Below are 23,880 nucleotides of genomic sequence, written 5' to 3'. Positions count from 1 at the left end.
ACTCTGCACTGCACTAGTCAGGGGTCACCGAAAAGTTACCTTGACCATTTCAACCTTATTCTTTGCAATTAATTAATTATAATAATTTTTTGTCTAGTAAATACTTATTTCCCAAGCATTGGTTTTTGCCTGGAGGCCCAATTTGTCCACATAATGATCCAAACCCTGATGGTTTTGTTTTGTCATTACAGGCAGGAAACGGTCAGGGAAGTTGTTTGATCATAGTGTGAGTCTTCAGCATTTGCCTCGGGGAAAATCAGGGAAGTGAGTGGGTGTGTGTCTTTTCGTAATGCATGATGTAAGTCCATAGACTATTGAATTCTATAAAAAGACCTTTATCCAAGCCCACACTAGTTATGTAGCTCTTTTGTACACCGTGTTACCATGTGTGTACGTATCTGTGTGTGTGTGTTTGTGTGTGTGTTTTATCCCTTTGTATTTGAGGGTATGAGTTGACCATGGATCAGTTTTATAACATTCATTAAAAAATCTGTGGCCGACTTTACTTCCCCATCTAGTCAGGTTGTGTTGCTAAATTTGGCTGTGTGGCAGGATCGACATTAAATAATAAAGAAATGAGCGTCATCAGTGAAGGAAGCCAGAGAGGGAACCAGCTTCCAAGTTCAATTTATGACCCATAAATCAAGACAGATTAGACCTGACTGGATTGTTGGTGCCATGTGTGACCTACAATCTGTGATCAGCTCGCATTGTCAGACTAGAGGGTGGCCGATCTCCCTGTGCAAAGGTTTCCATGGGAACGACCTCTGGCTCCTCTAATCTGCTGTTTTCCAGCCCTCACTCATCTTGAGACTGAATTATGCTGGATTCCTTTATGTCAGTCCCATAATCTTCTGCTCTATTTCCTCACCCTAGACCCACTCCCTCTTTGCCTCCCCCTGCCCCCCTCCTCACTTCCTCCCGCCCTCTCTGGTCGGCAGGCGCTGCTCTGTTTTATCTTCCTTACATCTTTATCTACCGAAACTCTACTGTGTTTTGCTGTGAATCAGCCTGGTTTTCCAACTGAAATCCCAGCAGCATGTTTCACATTCATCTGCTATATAATTGAACTGAAATACTCAAAAAATATGCCAGATATCAATTTTTCCACAAAATGCATTATATGATTAATGTTGGCAAATATTCTAGATGTAAATATGAAATACACAGAAGCGCGACTGGGATGCTTTGTCATTACTTTGTTATTTCTCATTGAGCGGATCTCAGCTGTCCACAGGCAGCACAGGAACACAGATCCAGCGCCAGCCTGCTGCGCACTCTCTGAGAGTGTACAGTGACAATAGACATGCATATGGTTTTGATGTGTTTGATGTGTCCCTGTGCATCAAACATGTATAATTCAGAATCCAAGCAGATGTGATGTGCTAGATCCACCTAGCCGCTAAATGATGCTAGTACATCAAGACCCATAGTATACAGTATTCAGGTAGGATCAACATTCAAATTATTAATGCAGTGGCCAGTGGGTGGTTTAATTGTTTTCATTCTAAATAGTTTTTTCTTTGGTTGTGTTATTCTGTCTTTATGCAATATGGAAACAGAAATAGCAGGTGTTTTTTTTTTACTACAAAATATAAACTTAAATACACATTTATTCAAACTATTAAATTAGGACTGTATCCAACAATCTTATCATAATTAATTAATTTTATAATAAATGTAATTAATATAATAAATAATGATCTCATCATAATAAATGTATTGATGGTCAGATCTTAATTAAGGTGTTGTTGGGAAATGAACGTACTGTTCTTACAGTAGGGGGTTTTAAGGCTTGATAGGTGCCCTGCGCTCTATGTCTATCACATTACTTTAAGTGCTGTTGATTAGAGAAATGGGAAGTGTTAATCCATGACTAAATAGGGGTTAATTCCAGGATGCATTGCTTTGTTGATGTTCTCAGGTTAGGGTCAAAGACCAAGTGTGCACTAGACAATGGGCCACTTGTTTCTTACTGACCATTTCAAATCCTAGCATTCCAATTGGATGATCCATCACACTAAGCAGACTCTACCCTCTCTATGATTATAAATGATTATAAAGGCCCAATCTGTCATTTCTGTTTCCAGGCGTCAACCTGACTCCCAACCTCGCCAGAAACCATTATTTCTAAAAAAACACAACTCATATCATGTTGTTTCTATTTCCTACTCACGGTGGCACCCTTGTTCTTGAAGGATACTGTACATTCAGGAGAAGCGCCAAAGATGTCTGACCTTTTCATTTGAAAATAGTTGACATGCTTTTCTTTGTTTATTATTCACCTACAGATTATCATAAGTATAAATATATAAATTTATAAAAATGATACTTACTGCTGAGGCATTTGAAAAGTCTTAATATTTGAGCAGAGAGGTGTAATAATGTTCATGCAGCTGCTTCAAAGAGCCAGTGGCTTTAATGACCATTAGTTAAGAAACACTATGCACTACTCTTATCTCCACTCAACAGTGTGATCCTAACGTGTGTGTGTGTGTGTGTGTGTGTGTGTGTGTGTGTGTGTGTGTGTTCCAAAACATTTACATTTACATTTACATTTAAGTCATTTAGCAGACGCTCTTATCCAGAGCGACTTACAAATGTCCTATAAAGACAGGCTCAGTCAATCAACAAAACAAACAATTTAACCACTTTATTCAAATATTTTATGAATGTATGCTCTATGTAATTGTAGCTACAACTGGTGGCAGGCTATTTATAGTGGTGGTGGTAGTATTGTTGCTAGTATGTACACAAAAAAATATGAAATCCACCGTATAATAGTGCACATTGAGATGATTTAATTACAACAATTATTAAAATCGCATATCAGAGGGATCTTGCAAAGGAAGATTGCAGCCATCTCTAAATTACAGATACACTACAAAAGTATGTGGAACCCTGCTCGTCGAACATCTCATTCCAAAATCATGGGCATTAAAATTAAGTTAGTCCCCCCTTTGCTGCTTTAACAGCCTCCACTCTTCTGGGAAGTCTTTCCTCTACATGTTGGAACGTGGCTGCGGGGACTTGCTTCCATTCAGCCGCAAGAGCATAGGTGAGGTTGGGCACTGATGTTTGGTGTTTAAGTCTGGCACGCAGTCAACGTTTCAATTCATCCCAAAGGTGTTGGATAGCGTTGAGGTCAGGGCTCTATGCAGGCCAGTCAAGTTCTTCCACATAGATCTTGACAAACCCTTCCTGTATAGACCTCGCTTTGTGCATGGGGGCATTGTCATGCTGAAACAGGAAAGGGCCTTCCCCAAACTGTGCGTCTAGAATGTCATTGTATGCTGAAGCATTAAGATTAGCCTTCACTGGAGCAAAGTGCACAATCCCAAACAATGAAAAACAGCCCAAGACCATTGTTACTCCTCCACCAAACATTACAGTTGACACTATGCATTTGGGCAGGTAGCATTCTCCTGGCATCCGCCAAACACAGATTCTTCCGTCGGACTGCCAGATGGTGAAGTGTGAAGAGCTATACACCACTCCAGACGACGCTTGGCATTGGGCAGGATGATCTTGCTTGGCCATGGAAACCCATTTCATGAAGCTCCCAACCAACAGTCATTGTGCTGACCTTGCTTCCAGGGGCAGTTTGGAAATTGGTTGTGAGTGTTGCAACCTAGGACAGACGATTTTTACACGCTGCGTGCTTCAGAACTCGGCGGTCCCGTTCTGTGAGCTTGTCTGGCTTACCACTACGTGGCTGAGCCATTGTTGCTCCTAGACGTTTCCACTTCACAATAACAGCACTTACAGTTGACTGGGCAGCTCTGAAATTTGACAAACTGACTGGTTGGAAAGGTGGCATCCTATGATGGTGCCACGTTGAAAGTCATTGATCTCAAACATGCCAATGTTTGTCTATGGAGATTGCATGGCTGTGTGCTCAATATTAAACACCTTTCAGCAACGTGTGTGGCTGAAATTGCCGAATCCACTAATTCGAAGGGGTGTCCACACACCATTGGCCATGTCGTATACATTGCCCCCTGTATGATTCACGTTGGTTTCGCCCAAACGTTTAGATTATGCGTGTTCTCCCTGCAAAAGCGGTTCGTTCTAACCATTGGCTGTGTGTGGTTTTGCGCTTCTGTAGATGAATTCGCTGTCAATGGCCCGCTGGTGGACCTGTTTTCTATGAATGCCTTGGCTTCTTACAGCCAAAATGCCAAGTATTTCAGTTGTTATGGATATGTTATATTTTGTATGGATATTTCCAATGGTAGGGGCTGTCGAAGGTAAGAACGCTGCTTTTTCTTTATCTCGTCAGAATGCATAATTAAAACGTGCATGAACGACTGTCATAAGCTCTCAGCAAAAATATATTAATTATACAGTGTCAATTATTCATTCCGTAGGCGTAAGGTATACCGCAAATACCCTGTAGCCTACATACAGGAATGTGGTATTCTGATAGTGTTTTTGATGATAGTAAAGGCTTTCTGAGGGACTGTCACATTGGAACGCCGATGTTTGTATGCATCAAAGCCTGATTAAAATCTGTTGAGATAAAAAACTATTATATTAGATTAAATGCTCAAAAAGAAATGCAGTATATCTTAAGCAATGATAGGTAAAATAGTGCTACAGTCATTTTAATAGTCCAAACCACAAGTTTTGACTCATAAACGAACTGTAGGCATAAATATTGTAGCAATGAACATGTTTCATAGCATATAATTATAATACGGTAGAAAATGTCGTTTAGACACCTAGCTGTGTGTGTGTGTGTGTGTGTGTGTGCGTGTGCGTGCGTGCGTGCGTGCGTGTGTGTGTGTGTGTGTGTGTGTGTGCAGGGGGAGGGGAGGGGAATACTTGTAGTGAACAAACCCTGTAACCCAATGCTCATGGCGAGTCGTTTGTGTTATTCCTTCGATAATAGAAAGTAGAGTATGTCAAATAGACTGCCTATACACGAAACATTAAGAACACCATCCTCATATGTAGTTGCCCTCAGAACAGCCTCAATTCGTCAGGGCATGGACTCCACAAGGTGTCAAAAGCATTTTACAGGGATGCTGGCCCATGTTGACTCCAATGCTTCCCACAGTTGTGTCAAGTTGACTGAATGTCCTTTGGGTGGTGGACCATTCTTGATACACACTGGAAACTGTTAAGCGTGAAAAACCCAGCAGCGTTGCAGTTCTTGACACAAACCGGTGCACCTGGCACTTAATACCATACCCCATTCAAAGGCACTTAAATGTTTTGTCTTGCCCATTCACCCTCTGAATGGCACGCATACACAATCCATGTCTCAATTGTCTCAAGGCTTAAAAATCCTTCTTTAACTTGTCTCCTCCCCTTCATCTACACTGATTGAAGTGGATTTAACAAGTGACTTCAATAAGGGATCTGAACTTTGACCTGGATTCACATTGCCAGTCTATGTCACGGAAAGAGCAGATGTTCTTAATGTTTTGTATACTCAGTGTATATGTTTCTATCTCATTGGTACATCCCTCATCTATTCTGAACATTAAAACAAAATGAGAAGAAGATTTGAACTATGAATTCTCAGATGATGAATGGAATCATGTATTGTTTAGTGTCCATTTATCATACATTTGTGCTACACATGTACTTGTTCATGTACCCAAACCTAAATCCTCTATGTGACCGATATTCTTAATGTTTTGTACATTCAGTGTATGTTAAATGTTATGTTGAATCATGGCCTTGCTTGCAATTCAATTACACACACGCACATATCCAGAGAGAGAGAGAGAGAGAGAACAAACCTGTGGAATGTTCATCCTAAGGGGAGCCCAGCCCCTGTTGTTGTCTGATGAATAGCATGGTAATATATGTTTATTATATATGTATATCCTATTGTATGTACAGGTGTCATTTTAAAAAAGCAAGCATTCACTCTGAACAGCATCCATGGGATATTTTGGTCTGGAGTTAAGTTATATGCTCCCTCGGTCATTCCACAACAGTTCAAGTTTCTTATGTATTTAATGAAAGATGGGTTTGAAGTGGTGAAGCATAACTGACCCATGATTACCAAATTTATCCCAAAGTAATCAGATTGGTTGTGCTTGGAAAGGCTTTTTGTAATAAAAAGCTGATCTGGCCATGTGGTGTGCTTTTCAGGGTTTGAGAGTTAAAGCTACTTAGTCTGAGTTTAAAGAATATGATGGCAGAAGAACTTAAAAGATATTCAAGATTCCTTCATTTACTGCTTTCGTAACAACAGTGTAACAACGGTTGCAATATGTAACCTTTTGGGCGACCTGACCAAATGTACATAGACATGAGAATTATAGATGTGTCATTCTCATTCAAAGCAAGTCTAAGAAGGGGTAGATGTATTTAATGTGCTCTATTTATATTCTTCTGTTTCGTTATTGTGTCTTTTGCTTTCGCTTTTGCACACCAGCTTCAAACAGCTGAAAATAAAATATCTTTGGTTATTGAAAATATATTTCACAGCGGTTTAGATGGCAAAATTGTTACGTGTAAATGAGTGAAGAGGTGTGGAGTCAGGCGCAGAGAGCAAAGGATGTGGGAAAAACAACACGCTTTAATGTCCTGGAAACATAACATGTACAAAAGTGGAAACACAAATGAACAGAAATATAAACGGACAGCGTGAAACCCAAATGCCAACCAAAATACACTCAAACAAAGAAACAGGAGAACAAGCCCGCACGAAACAGAAGCGGGCTGAACAGACTATATATAACCCTATCCTAACAACCAAACAAGAAACAGGTGCTACCAATTAGACAGAACTAAACAAACACAGAACAACGGATCGGCGATAGCTAGTAGACCGGCGACGACGGCCGCCGAGCGCCACCCGAACAAGAAGGGGAGTCACCTTCGGTAATATTCGTGACAGTACCCCCCTCCTGACGCGCAGCTCCCGCAGCGCGCCGACGCCGGCCTCGGGGACGACCCGGGGGCCGAGGCGCTGGGCGATCCGGACGGAGGCGATGGAATTCACTCAATATAGATGGGTCTAGAATATCCCTCACCGGGACCCAGCACCTCTCCTCCGGACCGTACCCCTCCCAGTCAACGAGGTACTGCAAGCCTCACACCCGGCATCTCGAGTCCAGAATAGCTCGTATCTTGTACGCCGGGGACCCCTCGATGTCCAGAGGGGGCGGAGGAACCTCCGGAACCTCATCTTCCTGCATAGGACCAGCTACCACCGGCCTGAGAAGAGACACATGAAATGAGGGGTTAATACGATAATACGAAGGAAGTAATAATCGATAACAAACCTCATTTATTCTCCTCAGGACTTTAAATGGCCCTATACACTGCGGACCCAGCTTCCGGCAGGGCAAGCGGAGAGGCAGGTTTCGGGTCGAGAGCCAGACCCTGTCCCCAGGTGCAAACACGGGGGCCTCACTGCGGTGACGGTCAGCGCTCTTCTTCTGCCTTATACTCGCATGGCGTAATGACTCTTGGACCGCCCTCCAGGTCTCCTTAGAGCGCTGTACCCACTCCTCCACCGCAGGAGCCTCAGTCTGGCTCTGATGCCACGGTGCCAGGACTGGCTGGTACCCCAACACGCACTCAAATGGTGACATGTTGGTAGAGGAGTGGTTTAGTGAGTTCTGGGCTATTTCTGCCCAGGGAATATATCTCGCCCACTCCCCCTGGCCGGTCATGGCAATACGACCGCAGAAACCTACCCACCTCCTGGTTAACTCTCTCCACCTGACCATTACTCTCCGGGTGATACCCTGAGGTCAGGCTGACCGAGACCCCCAGACGTTCCATAAATGCCCTCCAAACACGGGAGATAAATTGGGGGCCCCGATCAGAAACTATATCCTCGGGCACCCCGTAGTGCCGGAAGACATGGGTGAAAAGAGCTTCCGCAGTCTGTAGGGCCATAGGGAGACCGGGCAATGGGATAAGACGGCAGGACTTAGAGAACCGATCCACAACGACCAGGATTGTAGTGTTTCCCTGAGAGGGGGGGAGGTCAGTAAGAAAATCTACCGAAAGATGGGTCCACGGCCGTTGTGGAACGGGAGCAACTCTGGGCGCACACCGAACAGGAGGAAACATAGAATCGCACATCCCTCCTCAAAGTGGGCCACCAGTACTTCCTCTCAAGACCTCGCACTGTCCTATAAATACCTGGGTGACCCGCCGAGGGTAGACAATGAGCCCATCGAATCAATTGATCACGGACAGCCAGCGGCACGTACCTACGACCCTCCGGACACTGTGGAGGCGCAGGTTCCCCCCTTAGCGCCCGCTCGATGTCTGCGTCCACATCCCATACTACTGGTGCCACCAGTTTAGCTGCCGGAATGATGGGAGTAGGATCGATGGAACTGTCCTCAGTGTCATAGAGTCTTGACAGCGCGTCAGCCTTAGTGTTGAGGGAACCTGGTCTATACGATATAGTGAAACGAAATCTGGTGAAAAACATGGCCCACCTTGCCTGACGAGGATTCATTCTCCTAGCTGATCGGATATACTCCAGGTTACGATGGTCAGTCCAGATAAGGAAAGGGTGCTTAGCCCCCTCAAGCCAGTGTCTCCACACCTTCAGGGCCTCAACCATAGCCAACAACTCCCTATCCCCCACATCATAATTCCGCTCCGCTGGCCCAAGTTTCTTTAAAAAAAAAAGGCACAGGGGCGAAGTTTCTGGATAAGAGGCACACCCGAACGCTGTGAGAGCACCGCTCCAACCCCAGCCTCGGATGCGTCCACCTCTACTATAAACGAGAAGGGTCCGGACATCCAGTGCTCTCACGACGCCAGGACAGCGGGATACCTTCCGGAGAGGGAAGTCTAGAATATCCCTCCTCAAAGTGGGCCACCATATAGTCGAGGGTAGACAATCTGAGTGAATCAAAACGGATGTGCCAACACCGGCGCCTCAGTAAACATCGCCTTCAACTTATGAAAAGCTCCGTTCGCCTCTGCTGACCACTGCAAACGCGCCGGCCCCCCCTTCAGCAGTGAGGTAATAGGGGCAGCTACCTGACCAAAACCCCGGATAAACCTCCGGTAGTAATGGGCAAATCCCAAGAACCGCTGCACCTCCTTTACCGTGGTCGGAGTCGGCCAATTACGCACGGCCTTTATGCGGTCACCCTCCATTACCAAACCAGAGCTGGAAATGCGATAACCCAGGAAGGAAACTGATTGTTTGGAAAACTCACATTTCTCCGCCTTCACATACAGGTCATGCTCCAGCAGTCGTCTAAGAACCTTGCGCACAAGAGATACATGCTCAGTGCGTGTAGCAGAGTAGATCAAAATATCGTCAATATACACCACTACACCCTGTCCGTGCAGGTCTCTGAGTATTTCATCCACAAAGGATTGAAATATAGCTGGAGCATTCTTTAAACCGTATGGCATGACGAGGTACTCATAATGGCCCGACGTAGTGCTAAATGCAGTTTTCCACTCATCTCCCTCCCGAATACGCACCAAATTATAAGCACTCCTGAGATCCAGTTTAGTGAAGAACTGCGCTCCGTGAAATGATTCCACTGCCGTAGCAATGAGAGGTAGTGGGTAACTAAAACCCACTGTGATGGAATTTAGACCTCTATAATCAATACACGGACGTAAACCACCATCTTTTTTCTTCACAAAAAAGAAACTTGAGGAGACAGGTGACATGGAGGGCTGAATGTACCCCTGTCCCAGAGCCTCGGTGATATAAGTTTCCATAGCCACCTTCTCCTCCTGGGACAAAGGATACACATGACTCCTGGGGAGTGCAGCGTTACCCTGGAGATTTATCACGCAATCCCCCTGCCTATGGGGTGGTAATTGGGTCGCTTTCTTTTTACTGAAAACGATAGCCAAATCGTCATACTCAGCTGGAATGCGCACGGTGGAAACCTGGTCTGGACTCTCCACCGTTGTCGCACCGATGGAAACCCCTACACACCTGCCTGAACACTCATCAGACCACCCCTGTAGAGTTCCCTGTTTCCACGAAATCGTAGGGCACGAAATGTAGGATTATGAATAGCTAGCCAGGGAATCCCCAGAACAACTGGAAACGCAGGTGAATCGATAAGGAACAAACTAATTCGCTCCTTGTGATTCCCCTGCGTAATCATCTCCAACGAAATTGTGGCTTTCTTTACCAGCCCTGACCCTAATGGTCGACTATCTAAAGAGTGCACGGGAAAAGGGGGGTCTACTTTTACTAACGGAATCCTCAACCTCTGAGCGAGTCCGCGATCTATAAAGTTTCCAGCTGCGCCTGAATCTACCAGTGCCTTATGCTGGAGAGAAGGAGAATAATTAAGGAAACAAATTAATAGGAACATGTGACCAACAGGAAACTCTGGGAGAGTGCGGTGCTTACTCACCTGGGGTGACCGATGAGTGTTCTGCCTGCCCTCACGATTCCCAGATGAATTCCTCCAGCACCGACCAGACGTGTGCCCTCTCCGGCCACAACTGGTACAGGAGGAGCTTCCTCCTCCGATCTCCCTTGACACAGTCCCTCCTAGCTCCATCGGGATAGGGGCAGGATGATCAGGAGGTAGAACTGACAGGACCCTTTCAGAATGTCCACGAGCAGCTAGCAGATGGTCCAACCGGATCGACAGGTCTATCAGTCCATCCAGGCTAAGCGTAGTATCCCGACAGGCCAGCTCCCTACGGACGTCCTCTCTCAGGCTACACCTGTAATGGTCTATCAGGGCCCTGTCGTTCCACCCTGCTCCCGCAGCCAAGGTCCGGAACTCCAGCGCGAAGTCCTGCGCGCTCTTCGTCCCCTGTCTAAGATGGAACAATCTCTCACCCGCCGCTCGACCTTCTGGAGGGTGATCGAACACGGCCCTGAAACGGCGGATGAACTCCGGGTAGTTGTTCTTCGCTGAGTCGGGCCCGTTCCAGACCGCATTAGCCCACTCCAGGGCTCTACCGGTCAGGCAGGTGATGAGGACCCCTACACTCTCCTCCTCCGAGGGGGCCGGCCGAACGGTGGCCAGGTAGAGGTCTAATTGCAGCAGGAATCCCTGGCACCCCGTCGCTGCTCCATCGTAATTCCTCGGAGGCGTCATGTGCAGAGCGCTGGAACCGGATCCAGATGGGGGAGATGGTAGAGTTGCTGGTAGGAGGGTCGGTGGGGTAGTAGTAGGGAAACCATTCCTCTCCCAACGATCCATCCTCTCCATCATCTGATCCTAGGCGATGGAGGATGGACGTGTGATGTTGAACTCGCTCTTCCATAGTGGGAAGAGGAGTGGTCGCTGCTCCTGCTGACTCCATAGAAGGTGCGGGCTTCTGTTACGTGTAAATGAGTGAAGAGGTGTGGAGTCAGGCGCAGAGAGCAAAGGATGTGGGAAAAACAACACGCTTTAATGTCCTGGAAACATAACATGTACAAAAGTGGAAACACAAATGAACAGAAATATAAACGGACAGCGTGAAACCCAAATGCCAACCAAAATACACTCAAACAAAGAAACAGGAGAACAAGCCCGCACGAAACAGAAGCGGGCTGAACAGACTATATATAACCCTATCCTAACAACCAAACAAGAAACAGGTGCTACCAATTAGACAGAACTAAACAAACACAGAACAACGGATCGGCGATAGCTAGTAGACCGGCGACGACGACCGCCGAGCGCCACCCGAACAAGAAGGGGAGTCACCTTCGGTAATATTCGTGACAAAAATGACTCTCTACACTATACATTGCTTGTTTTGTCACATAAACTGAAATGAGGCAAACTATTTGAATTTTAGCAACCAAGAAATGGCGAAGTGATTTTCACAATTGCACCTTTAACATTGAAAGTACATTTGAAACATAATAACAGAAGTTATTATGAAGAAGAATTGTAAATTATCTAACTCAGAAGTCACTGTTGTGCTTATGTGCATAACATCAAACATATGCCAAGCCTATTACAATGTCACCAAACTTCTGACAAAAACTCTTCTAAAATCTAAAAGTCTAGATGCCTTTTAATTATTCCCCTCACCCCCTTCTTACTAAGGGACCATGTTCTCTTGCTTCAGTCAGTCAATCGAAAAAATAAGAAGTTGTGTGGGGTCATGTGATATCTGTCTCTCAGCTCTCGGCCCATGTGACGTCTGTTTTCTCTGCTCTCACAGCCTGCTGTCCTCTCTTGTCCCGCTGTATCATCAGTGAGACCTCCCTCCCGCCCCCTGGCTGGGCTGCACTCTCTCCCATGTTTCCAAGCCTTTATGTAAGCGGGGCAGACCTGACCGATTTCAGCCATGTCAAGAGCTATCGACTCAGCACTGGCCTGCATAGACTGCCCCCCCCTCCCTCTCCCTCTCCCTCTATCTCCTTCTCGCTCTCTCTCTCTCTCTCTCTCTCTCTCTCTCTCTCTCTCTCTCTCTCTCTCTATTTCTCTCTCTCTCTCTCTCTCTCTCTCTATCCTTCTTTCTCTCTCTCTCTCTCTCTCTCTCTCTCTCTCTCTCTCTCTGCTTCTCTCTCTTTCTTTCTCTCTCTCTCATTCGATTTCTCTCTCGCTCTCTCTCTCTCTCTCTCTCTCTCTCTCTCTCTCTCTCTCTCTCTCTCTCTCTCCCCACTATTTTCTTTCACAGACATGGCTTCCTTTTTTGATCTCACTGAGTGGGGTCTTTGTTGTGGTTGGTTACACATAACAAACAGTTAGATGCAGATGGTACCCATGTATGTGAATTTAGGTATTTTTTATCCAGAGGAGAGGAGTGCAACTGTAAATGTTTGGCACGTAATGGCAGAGTCATGAACCTGGGTGTCTTTGCTGTTCCACACCTGGCCTACAGGCTTGGACTGTGTGATACAGTATGTAATCGTTCACAGCAGCAGTAGGCTACTGCAGTTCAGTGGTTCTTCTTTCCATCCACCTCTTTGGTCTATCTATCTATACACTTTTTACCATGGTCAAATAAAATAGCAGATTTCTGTAGGAAAAATTAGCTCTGCAATATCACAACAACTCTGCCGTAAATAATCATGCCATGCATTAGTCAACAGGATTTTTTAGCAATGTCTTCCGACATGCGCCAGGCTAAGTCCATTTTGGTCCACCTTAAGCCCAGGCCATTCCTGGCCATTGGTTCCAGACAAAACACACCCCTTATATTAAACATAAGTTCAATCAAATCCATGAATCACAATTTCTCTTTGCAGACATTTTGTTGTGCAGGACAATCAATATTCAGTGTTATGCTGCTCTTCAGTGCAGTACTCTTTCCCCTTTCCCCTCTGGGAGCAGTGACAGAAAATATTGAGCATCAAAACAGCCCATGACCTACTTCTCCTTCTGCCCTATGGTGGGCTTGCAAAACTCAGAGAACATGGTTACGCTTACATGACTGAGACACTCAACAGGGAGTGATATGTAAATGTCACAAGCTATATAGGATGCCCTGCATCTGTGCATGGGAGTCCTAGAAGGCTATAATGTTGAGCCTTAGGGGGGTACTTGATTCTGAAAATCCTGTTACTGAAGGCAAATCTCTAATCCGTAACTCCTTGTCCGTCCATCCGGATTGTATAATGTGTGGATATCTGTAAAGAAACCGTCACCTATAACTCAGCCGGGGTAGACAGTGGTAGGCTACATGGAAGAATGTCTTTCAAGCTGTCTACCACAGCCGAGTTATAGGTGCTGGTTTGGATAAAGATAGGCTCAGACGGTTTCTTTACAGATATCCACACATTATTACAGTCCAGATCGATGGACAAGGAGTTATGGATTATAGATATACCTTCAGTAAGAGGATTTTCGGAAATACGTACTTCCCTAAAATATTTTGCCAGTTATTTTCCAGGCCTCACCTTGTAGCCTTCTAGGACTCCTATGCGCAGATTCGCGGCATCCTATATAGGGCTATACAGTATATACTCTAGTTATGGTTATAGATTTGTTATGGGTCTATCCTTGTAACCATGTTGAATTATAGCCTGACAACCATTCACCAGGTAAGAAGGACAAGCACATGCGCCAAAGAAGCAAATCTGCCTCTTGGACAGATTTATTAAGGGTTTGCACCTGTGGAACATTGACACATTTTTTATCTAAAAAATTTCTCTAAATTGGATAGCCCTACACCTTACCTCAATACCTTATTCCTTCTCTACGTTTCATGTTTTATTCCCTCTGGATAACAACAGGTATAACATTGCACTGTGGAAAAGGCTTAGTAAATTGTCTTTATACATTAAGATTAAATGTCCAATGCAGCCAGTTTATCTCAATTTCAAATAATTTCTGGGAAACAATTAAGTACCTTACTGTGTATGTTAAATTAAAATGGCAAAACAAAACATAACTTCTAAGCAAAGAGCAATTTCTCAAGCAATAATTTTACTAGAACTGTCTGGGAGTGGTCTAAGTGGGGAGGGGAAAAACTAGTTGTTATTGGCAGAGAGGTATGGTACTCCCTTTCTGTTAACTAATTTACCTCCTGGTGATTTCACTAGGCAGGCCAAAACTCCATGCCTCCAAAACAGGCTGAAATTTAATGTGTTTTTTTTAAACAGCTCTTACACTAAAAGGGAATTATCAGAATTTTCACAATTTCACAGTATTATTCCAACCTTGTAGTGTGGAAATATACTGTATATAAAACACAGGAAGATCACGTTTTTTCCTGCACCTTTAAGATCACATTATTGGTCAATTATAAGGTCCAACCAAAATTTGACTTCTGCTTTTAACCCAACTCCTCTGGGGAGCTGTTGTGGGGTGTTAAGTGCCTTGTTCAAGGGCACAACGGCAGGCAATGGCATCTAGGATTTGATACCAGCAACCCTCCTGTTGCCAGCTTTCTTTCCTCCTGATTTTTCCCATCGGTCACAGGATTCGAACTGGCAGCCCTCCGGTTGCTGGCTTGCCTCTATAACTGCTAGGCCACCTGCCTATCAGGTTTCAGGTAAGACCCCAGTGCAGACTGTGTTGAAGTAACAATGGTTATTGCAACAACAGGGGACAGTAAATGACAGGTCAAGGCAGGCAGGGGTCGATAATTCAGAGTAGTGAGGCCAAGGTACAGGATGGCAGGCAGGCCCAGGGTCAGGTTAGGCAGAGGTCGGTAATCCAGAGTGGGGGCAAAGGCACAGGACGGCAGGCAGGCTCAGGGTCAGGACAGGCAAGGGTCAAAACATGGAGGACGAGAAAAGAGAGACTGGGGAAACAGAAGACAAAGAGCTGTGAGACATGGGTTTAGATCTAGACACATGAAAAGTAGAAAGTATACAGAGGGTACAGGGCAACAGAGGATGAACAGCAGAGGGGTTATTGATTTTGGAGCAGGGGGGGAAAGGTCTCGTCTTGTAGCTGCGGGGCTATAGCGGCATGCCAGCGCATGCAGCTTAATCTCCTTGAGTGCTGGTCGGTGTTGTGGAAGCGAAGTGGCCCGGGGCTTACTGAACCCCTCCCGGAGGTCCTGGTACTCCGCGGGAATGGCGGAGAGGTTCGGGGCAATTTCCAAGCCCAGAGGAAGACATCCCGGGGCAGGCAGAGCTGATTTCAGGCAATGGGCATGGCAGAACAGGCTCCAGCCCACGATGTCACCAATAGACCAGTCAATCAAGGGATTGTGTCGCTGAAGCCAAGAGAATGCAGAGACTCAATTAGCAGGAATTAGATTGTCTCGCTGTGGTTCCCCAACACTCGTAGGTTGATAAGAGGGGTTGAATGGGGATGTCCAGCTCGGACGCCAGGGTAACGTCCATAAGACTCATATCGGCCCCCGAGTCGATGAGTCTCTGGAGAGACTTAGACTGGTCGCCCCACAGCAGGGTGGCATGGAGAAGGGGGCGAGAAGAAACATGATCCTTTATACACCAGAGTACTCATTCCTACCAATGAGCTAGGTCTCGTGAAGGGACAGGTAGACACATAATGACCGGCAGAACCACAATACAGACAACTCTGGGTGTTAAGTCTGCGTACACGTTCGGCTGAAGGCAGCCTAGCCCTGTCGAGCTGCATCGGCTCGGGAAAGGGCAAATCGGCAGTCTTCGGAGGCTCTTGGAGGAACTCGGGTAAGCTCGGATCCTTTCGGGGACAAAAACGCTGGGGACATCCGGAGTTCATCAGATGTAAGGTGGGATCCTCGAGTGAGTGATTGGAACCGCAATCAGACGTCTTGTCTCTCCTACGTTCCTGTAGCCAACCATCGATCCGGATGGTGAAAGCGATGAGTGAGTCAAGATCCATTGGTTGTTCCTGGGCTGGGCCGGGTTACTGAGGGGCTGGGAGGTTACCGTCTAGTAGGCAACCCACGGAATTGCTCCCACAAAGCGTCTAATGCTAGGTCGTGGCGTTCGGCCACTTCCTGGAACCCTTCCATCGGACCACGAAGCATCTCCTCATGTCTACCAATGAGGGCTCCTTGGGAGGAGATAGCATTGCGGAACTGGTCCAAATCTGCTGGGTCAGTCATGGCCAGTTTGTACTATCAGGTAAGACCCAAGTGCAGACTGTGTTGAAGTAACAATGTTTATTGCAACAACAAGGGAAGGTAATTGACAGGTCAAGGCAGGCAGTGGTTGATAATCCAGAGTAGTGGGGCCAAGGTACAGGACGGCAGGCAGGCCCAGGGTCAGGCCAGGCAGAGGTCGGTAATCCAGAGTGGGGGCAAAGGCACAGGACGGCAGGCAGGCAAAGAGTCAAGACAGGCAAGGCTCAAAATCAGGAGGACGAGAAAAGAGAGACTGGGGAAGCATAAGCTGAGACAAAACGCTGGTTGACTTGGAACAAACAAGACGAACTGGCACAGACAGACAGAAAACACAGGTATAAATACCCAGGGTTAAGTCGGGAAGATGGGCGACACCTGGAGGGGGGTGGAGACAAGCACAAGGACAGGTGAAATAGATCAGGAAGTGACACCTGCCACCCCTATACATGGCTTAGCACTAATTTTGCATTGGAACAGGATCAGGATGTTGTCCATTTGAGACTTGATATGATCACCAGTGGGGGACAAACTTTATTTTCTTCCTTGAAAATCATTGAAAGGTAATTGACAATTGGAGAGTGGGAAATCCTGATGAATGGCGATATTCTGAGGTTTACTGGGGTGAGCACTCCAGTGACAGAGGCAGGATAACTGTAAACCTCCTTGTTAATGTACTCTTATCAACTTCAATGAACTCCCATATTTCCAGTGGGCTACCTGTTTGCAATTTCTATTTATCCTTTTTATGTCATTCTGTCACATGGCTCCTGAGTGGCGCAGTGGTCTAAGGCACTGCATTTTAGTGCTAGAGGCATCACTACAGACCCTGGTTTGATTCCAGACTGTATCACAACCGGCCATGATTGGGAGGCTCATAGGGAGGTGCACAATTGGCCCAGTCTCTTCCGGGTTAGGGTTTGGCCGGGGTAGGCTGTCATTGTAAATAAGAATTTGTTCTTAACTGACTTGCCTATTTAAATAAATAAAACATCATCCCAAGTACTGTTTATGTTACCATACAAGGACAAATACTAACTTGAGGTACTTGTGTGTGTAAACACTCAAACATCGAGTAATCTATGTCAGTCACATGGAGAACATAAGATTTCAGGCCCTCAACTCATGTAGTCACAATGTTTTTTTGACTCGATGAATGTTACCGATAGGAAGGAGAGTGCACACACACTTGGTTCCTCTGGCAGAAAACACTTTCAGGTTTTGATACAATTTAGCCTTACATTTTGTGTTGCAATGTTAATCTGTGTTAACAGCTGCAACTGCACATTAATTTGAGTTCAATATACTTGATCCAGTGTATTGTGTCAGTGCTGTAAGCCTCATCAGTCAAGTGTTTTCCACCCCAATATTTCATCAACCCTCTCACAGTACAGAGAGACTGACACAAATGGAGCACTTGAAAATCAATGGGTCCCAATTCTCCCATTAGACAAATTCTGTGTGAAAATGTCGATGCTGCTCCCATGAGCAGTAGCATACTAAAGAAGGTCATTAACTGGGACACTCCTTATAAATCAGTGCATGCAGCGTCTGTCTGTCCATGGAATGGAAATTGATATACAGTACTTCAGCCTATTTTGAAAAATGTTCCCCATTGCTCAACTTCTCTTGTTTTGTTCAGTTCACTTGACTGTAACTTTACTGATTAGGTTTCCCCCCATTGGCTTAACACCTAAGACCAATACAGTATTTTACCTCCACATACCACAAATGAAAGGATTTGAAAGAACTCAGATAAGCCATGTGTTGCATTCACTTCCAGTTGTCTTTTCTTGATGCCTGTATACATTTACATCACTTACGTCATGCTTGTTTTTGTTTGCAAACTTTGTGGCGGCTTGGCTTCATTCGTTATGTAGGAGTTGTTCAACCAACATTGACGTGGGACATGGAAGCTGAAAGAAATGCTTTGTTGGGATGTCCTTTAAAGTTCATCAGGTCAATTTAGGGCTGGAATACGCACAAACAAAGATGGTTGATACCTGTTGACTGCATCTGGTTGTCCAAAGGAATGGAGCACCACATGGGTCTGTCAAATTCTTTAGAATTACCACATTGATCATACATGCTAACTATTTGGGATGAAATGTATTTCGCTATTTCTATTCACTTCAATGTACGTATTATCACTTCTGCTACACACAACTCTTTTCCTGACGTGGCTTGGAATGGGGCAATGAAGGACATCCAATATGCCGTTCACACAAATGCCAATACCAGAGAAGAAGGGTGAAGAAATGCTCTGCTGGTGTTCTTTTCGGTTCTAGGTCTTGACACAGTAGAAGGATAGCCTTACTGAGAGTATGGACACTGGTTCAGGCAGGGAGGTGGAGAAAGCTTTTCAACTGGAGCAAGTCACGTCGGATCAAGGCTATGCTGTTAATTAGTTAACCTGCCATTATTCAGCAAGTTTCAAGAGCTATCAATGAAATCTACCATTATTCCTCTTGGGAAAGTAGAGAATGATCTTAAAGATGTCATATTACATAAAACTGTTTTTAAATTCACAAGCTGTGGTCTTGAGTATGCCCACTTTGAATGCAATATCACATGCTTAGATGTAATTCATTTATTTTGATATTAGAAGCTCCATTCCCTGTCTGGTAAAAATCTTCGAAACTTGTGAAAACTTGTAAAACCTCAACTGTCCAGTGCACAATTTCACTATTTCGTACCATCATTTAAAAAATACATATATATATTTCACCTTTATTTAACCAGGTAGGCAAGTTGAGAACAAGTTCTCATTTACAACTGCGACCTGGCCAAGATAAAGCAGAGCAGTTCGACACATATAACAACACAGAGTTACATATGGAGTAAAACAAACACAGATTCAATAATACAGTAGAAAAATAAGTCTATATACAATGTGAGCAAATGAGGTGAGATAAGGGAGGTAAACGCAATAAATAGGCCATGGTGGCGAAGTAAATACAATATAGCAATTAAAACACTGGAATGGTAGATTTGACAGTAGATGAGTGTGCAAAGCAGAAATACTGGGGTGCAAAGGAGCAAAATAAATAAATAAATACAGTAGGGGAAGAAGGAGTTGTTTGGGCTATTTATAGATGGGCTATGTACAGGTGCAGTGATCTGTGAGCTGCTCTGACAGCTGGTGCTTAAAGCTAGTGAGGGAGATAAGTGTTTCCAGTTTCATTGATTTTTGTAGTTCGTTCCAGTCATTGGCAGCAGAGAACTGGAAGGGAGAGGCGGCCAAAGGAGGAATTGGCTTTGGGGGTGACAAGTGAGATATACCTGCTGAAACGCGTGCTACGGTGGGTGCTGCTATGGTGCCAAAACGGATGGCACTGTGATAGACTGCATCCAATTTGTTGAGTAGGGTGTTGGAGGCTATTTTGTAAATGACATCGCCGAAGTCGAGGATCGGTAAGATGGTCAGTTTACGAGGGTATGTTTTGCAGCATGAGTGAAGGAGGCCTTGTTGCGAAATAGGAAGCCAATTCTAGATTTAACTTTGGATTGGAGATGTTTTATGTGAGTCTGGAAGGAGATTTTACAGTCTAACCAGACACCTAGGTATTTGTAGTTGTCCACATATTCTAAGTCAGAACCGTCCAGAGTAGTGATGCTGGACGGGTGGGCAGGTGCAGGCATCGATCGATTGAAGAGCATGCATTTAGTTTTACTTTTACTTGAGGCCACAGAAGGAGAGTTGTATGGCATCTGGAGGGTTGTTAACAGTGTCCAAAGAAGGGCTAGAGGTATACAGAATGGTGTCGTCTGCGTAGAGGTGGATCAGAGACTCACCAGCAGCAAGAGCGACATCATTGATGTGTACAGAGAAGAGAGTCGGCCCAAGAATTGAACCCTGTGGCACCCCCATAGAGACTGCCAGAGGCCCGGACAACAGACCCTCAGATTTGACACACTGAACTCTGTCGGAGAAGTAGTTGGTGAACCAGCCGAGGCAATCATTTGAGAAACCAAGGCTGTTGAGTCTGCCGATGAGGATGTGGTGATTGACAGAGTCGAAAGCCTTGGCCAGGTCAATGAATACAGCTGCACAGTATTTTTTCTTATCGATGGCGGTTAAGATATTGTTTAGGACCTTGAGCGTGGCTGAGGTGCACCCATGACCAGCTCTGAAACCAGATTGCATAGCGGAGAAGGTACGGTGGGATTCTAAATGGTCGGTTTGTTAATTAACTTGGCTTTCGAAGACCTTAGAAAGGCAGGGTAGGACAGATATTGGTCTGTAGCAGTTTGGGTCAAGAGTGTCCCCCCCTTTGAAGAGGGGGGTGACTGCAGCTGCTTTCCAATCTTTGGGAATCTCAGACGACACGAAAGAGGAGTTGAACAGGTTAGTAATAAGAGTTGCAACAATTTTGGCAGATGATTTTAGAAAGAAAGGGTCCAGATTGTCTAGCCCGGCTGATTTGTGAGGGTCCTGATTTTGCAGCTCTTTCAGAACCTCAGCTGACTTGATTTGGGAGAAGGAGAAATGGGGGAGGCTTGTGCGAGTTGCTGTGGGGGGTACAGTGCTGTTGACCGGGGTAGGGGTAGCCAGGTGGAAAGCATGGCCAGCCGTAGAAAAATGCTTATTGAAATTCTCAATTATAGTGGATTTATCGGTGGTGTAAGAGTTTCCTATCCTCAGTGCAGTGGGCAGCTGGTTGGAGGTATTCTTATTCTCCATGGACTTTACAATGCCCCAGAACTTTTTTGAGTTTGTGTTGAATGTTTATTATTTCTATGTGTATTCTATGTAAATTTCTGCTTGAAAAAGCTAGCCTTGGCTTTTCTAACTGTCTGTGTATATTGGTTTCTAACTTCCCTGAAAAGTTGCATTTCACTGAGGCTGTTCGATGCTAATGCAGAACGCCACAGGATGTTTTTGTGTTGGTTAAGGGCAGTCAGGTCTGGAGAGAACCAAGGGCTATATCTGTTCCTGGTTCTAAATTTCTTGAATGGGGCATGCTTATTTAAGATGGTGAGGAAGGCATTTTTAAAGAATAACCAGGCATCCTCTACTGACGGGTTGAGGTCAATACCCTTCCAGGATACCCGGGCCAGGTCGATTAGAAAGGCCTGCTCGCTGAAGTGTTTCAGGGAGCGTTTGATAGTGATGAGTGGAGGTCGTTTGACCGCTGACCCATTATGGATGCAGGCAATGAGGCAGTGATCGCTGAGATCTTGGTTGAAAACAGCAGAGGTGTATTTAGAGGGCAAGTTGGTTAGGATGATATCTATGAGGGTGCCCGTGTTTACGACTTTGGGGTTAATCATAACCAAATTGGGCATATACATTGCCCTTTGATTCGATTGTTTGGCTTTGCAGAACATGCATGAGCCAAGATGATTTGGTCCATTTAGTTGCATTCTACAATGCAGGCGGGTCTCTGTGCTGTAGTGAAACATGACACAAGTCTGGGAAATTCCCTTCCAGTGTTAATATAAAAGCAGCAGAAGAATCAGGGCCATAAAATGGATACATTTGAAATGTGCGACTGAGAGTTGCGGGTGCGGCGGGAGGCACAGTGACATAAAACCCAGTGAGTGAAGCCCAGGGATGTGTCCCCTGGGTTTAATCCAGTGTGGCATACAGAGCATGGCGCAGCCTGCAAGGATTATGTGTGCTGGACTAAGTTGCCCTACTCTCTCCTCCTCGTTGCCCTACTTTTCATTGAAATATGGAGAGAAAGAGAGCGAGAGAGGGATAGAGTGATTTCTATATTGGAGGAATGCAGGGACAGATGGAGTCATGTGGTGGGGAGGGGGACATGGAGAAAGAAGGAGAGGGAGAGAGAGGCAGATAGACCACCACAACTTTATTCCTCTCTCCCTCTCACATTGTTAATTCTGGTTTAAAAATACTTATTGGGCGGTAGATAATGGTGGATTTGTTTATGTTACACATTACAGGCGAGTTAGCTTTGTCGTGCATAGTTTTATTTGAGCAAATACAGCTTCAAAACCTACCCTTTAACCTTACCATACATAACATAGCATTGTAATTTTAGGTATTACGTTTTTTCAATATATATTTTTTATATATCCTCTTTATCTCTTACAGAATTTATAATACTCAGCTTTAACATAGCCTTCCATGTGTTGTGTGTAACACGATCTCTGCAACATACTGTGCTGACTGAAACTGAAGAGCCTTGATGACACGTCTAGTCACGAAAGAAGGGCGACACACAGTTACTAATGTCACCCCCCTTCCCCTGTCCCCTAATGCAGCTACAGTTCATCATGTTGTGCATGCCTTCAGTGTTGAGCCTTGTGTGTTAGCTACTGTATGACATGGAGAGCTGTAGCTAGCATCCACATAGACCCGTCTTTTCCCTTCTCCATCCTTTCCGCTCAGACTCCCACTCCCTTCCCTAAACCCTCTTGGCTCAGTCCATGGGAATTCTTAGTGGGTCACTGCTCCTGGCCTCTTTATTCCCATTTAGCGGCAGCACCAACACCTGGCTCGCCACTTCCTCACAGCTCCTCATTAATCCACACTGATACTAACAGGAACTGAGCACCTGGAAAATGGCCTAATTGGAAGCAACAGTGGTTCCCCATGTTTCGGAACTGATTTGCAGACCAATTGTTTTGTCTGAGCTTGACTATAAAATGTTTACTGTTGTAATGTCATATACACCTATGTGAGAATGCTGTTCATTGACTGTAGCTCAGCGTTCAATGCCATAGTGCCCTCCAAGCTCATCACTAAGCTCAGGACCCTGGGACTGAACACCTTCCTCTGCAACTGGATCCAGGACTTTCTGACGGGCCTCCCCCAGAAGGTGAGGGTAGGCTACAACACATCTGCTACACTGACCCTCAACATGGGGGCCCTTAAGTGGTGCGTGTTTAGTCCCCTCCTGTACTCCCTGTTCACCCACGACTGCGTGGTCGCGCACAACTCCAACACCATCATTACGTTTTCTGACGACACAACAGTGGTTGGCCTGATCACAGACGACGATGAGACAGCCTATAGGAAAGAGGTCAGAGACTCCAGGACAACAACCTCTCCCTCAGCATCAGCAAGACAAGGGAGCTGATCATGGACTACGGGAAACCGAGGGTCGAGCACGCCCTCATCCACATTGACGGGCATGTAGTGGAGCAGGTCAACAGATTCAAATTACTCGGAGTCCACATCACTAAGGAATTATGATGGTCCACACACACCAACACAGTTGTGAAGAAGGCACAACAGCCCCTCTTCCCCCTCAGGAGGCTGCGGGGGATTTGGCATGGGCCCTCAGAACCTCTAAAAGTTCTACAGCTTCACCATTGAGAGCATCTTGACTGGCTGCATCACCACTTGGTATGGCAACTGCTTGGCATCTGACCACAAGGCGCTACAGAGGGTAGTGTGTACGGCCCAGTACATCACTGGGGCCGAGCTCCCTGCCATCCAGGACCTCTATACCAGGCGGTGTCAGAGGAAGTGTCACGATCGTCATAAGGAGTGGACCAAAGCGC

The 23,880-nt window shown here is 45.5% G+C and overlaps 1 protein-coding gene across 1 annotated transcript in view; it reads left to right on the top strand.

The window, feature by feature from the left end:
- The first annotated feature begins 4,088 nt into the window (after nt 1-4,088).
- Nucleotides 4,089-23,880, top strand: part of LOC115102212 (ephrin type-B receptor 2-like) — a 62,704-nt gene continuing 42,912 nt past the window's right edge. Inside the window, exon 1 of the mRNA XM_029621890.2 lies at nt 4,089-4,250. Coding sequence (XP_029477750.1) covers nt 4,154-4,250 — 97 coding nt within the window. The 5' untranslated portion in view covers nt 4,089-4,153. The remainder of the gene's footprint in view (nt 4,251-23,880) is intronic.

The sequence above is a fragment of the Oncorhynchus nerka genome, linkage group LG20 (assembly GCF_034236695.1).
Source record: "Oncorhynchus nerka isolate Pitt River linkage group LG20, Oner_Uvic_2.0, whole genome shotgun sequence".
Classification (NCBI taxonomy): Eukaryota; Metazoa; Chordata; class Actinopteri; order Salmoniformes; family Salmonidae; genus Oncorhynchus; species Oncorhynchus nerka.
This window is presented reverse-complemented; position numbering and strand designations above follow the sequence as displayed.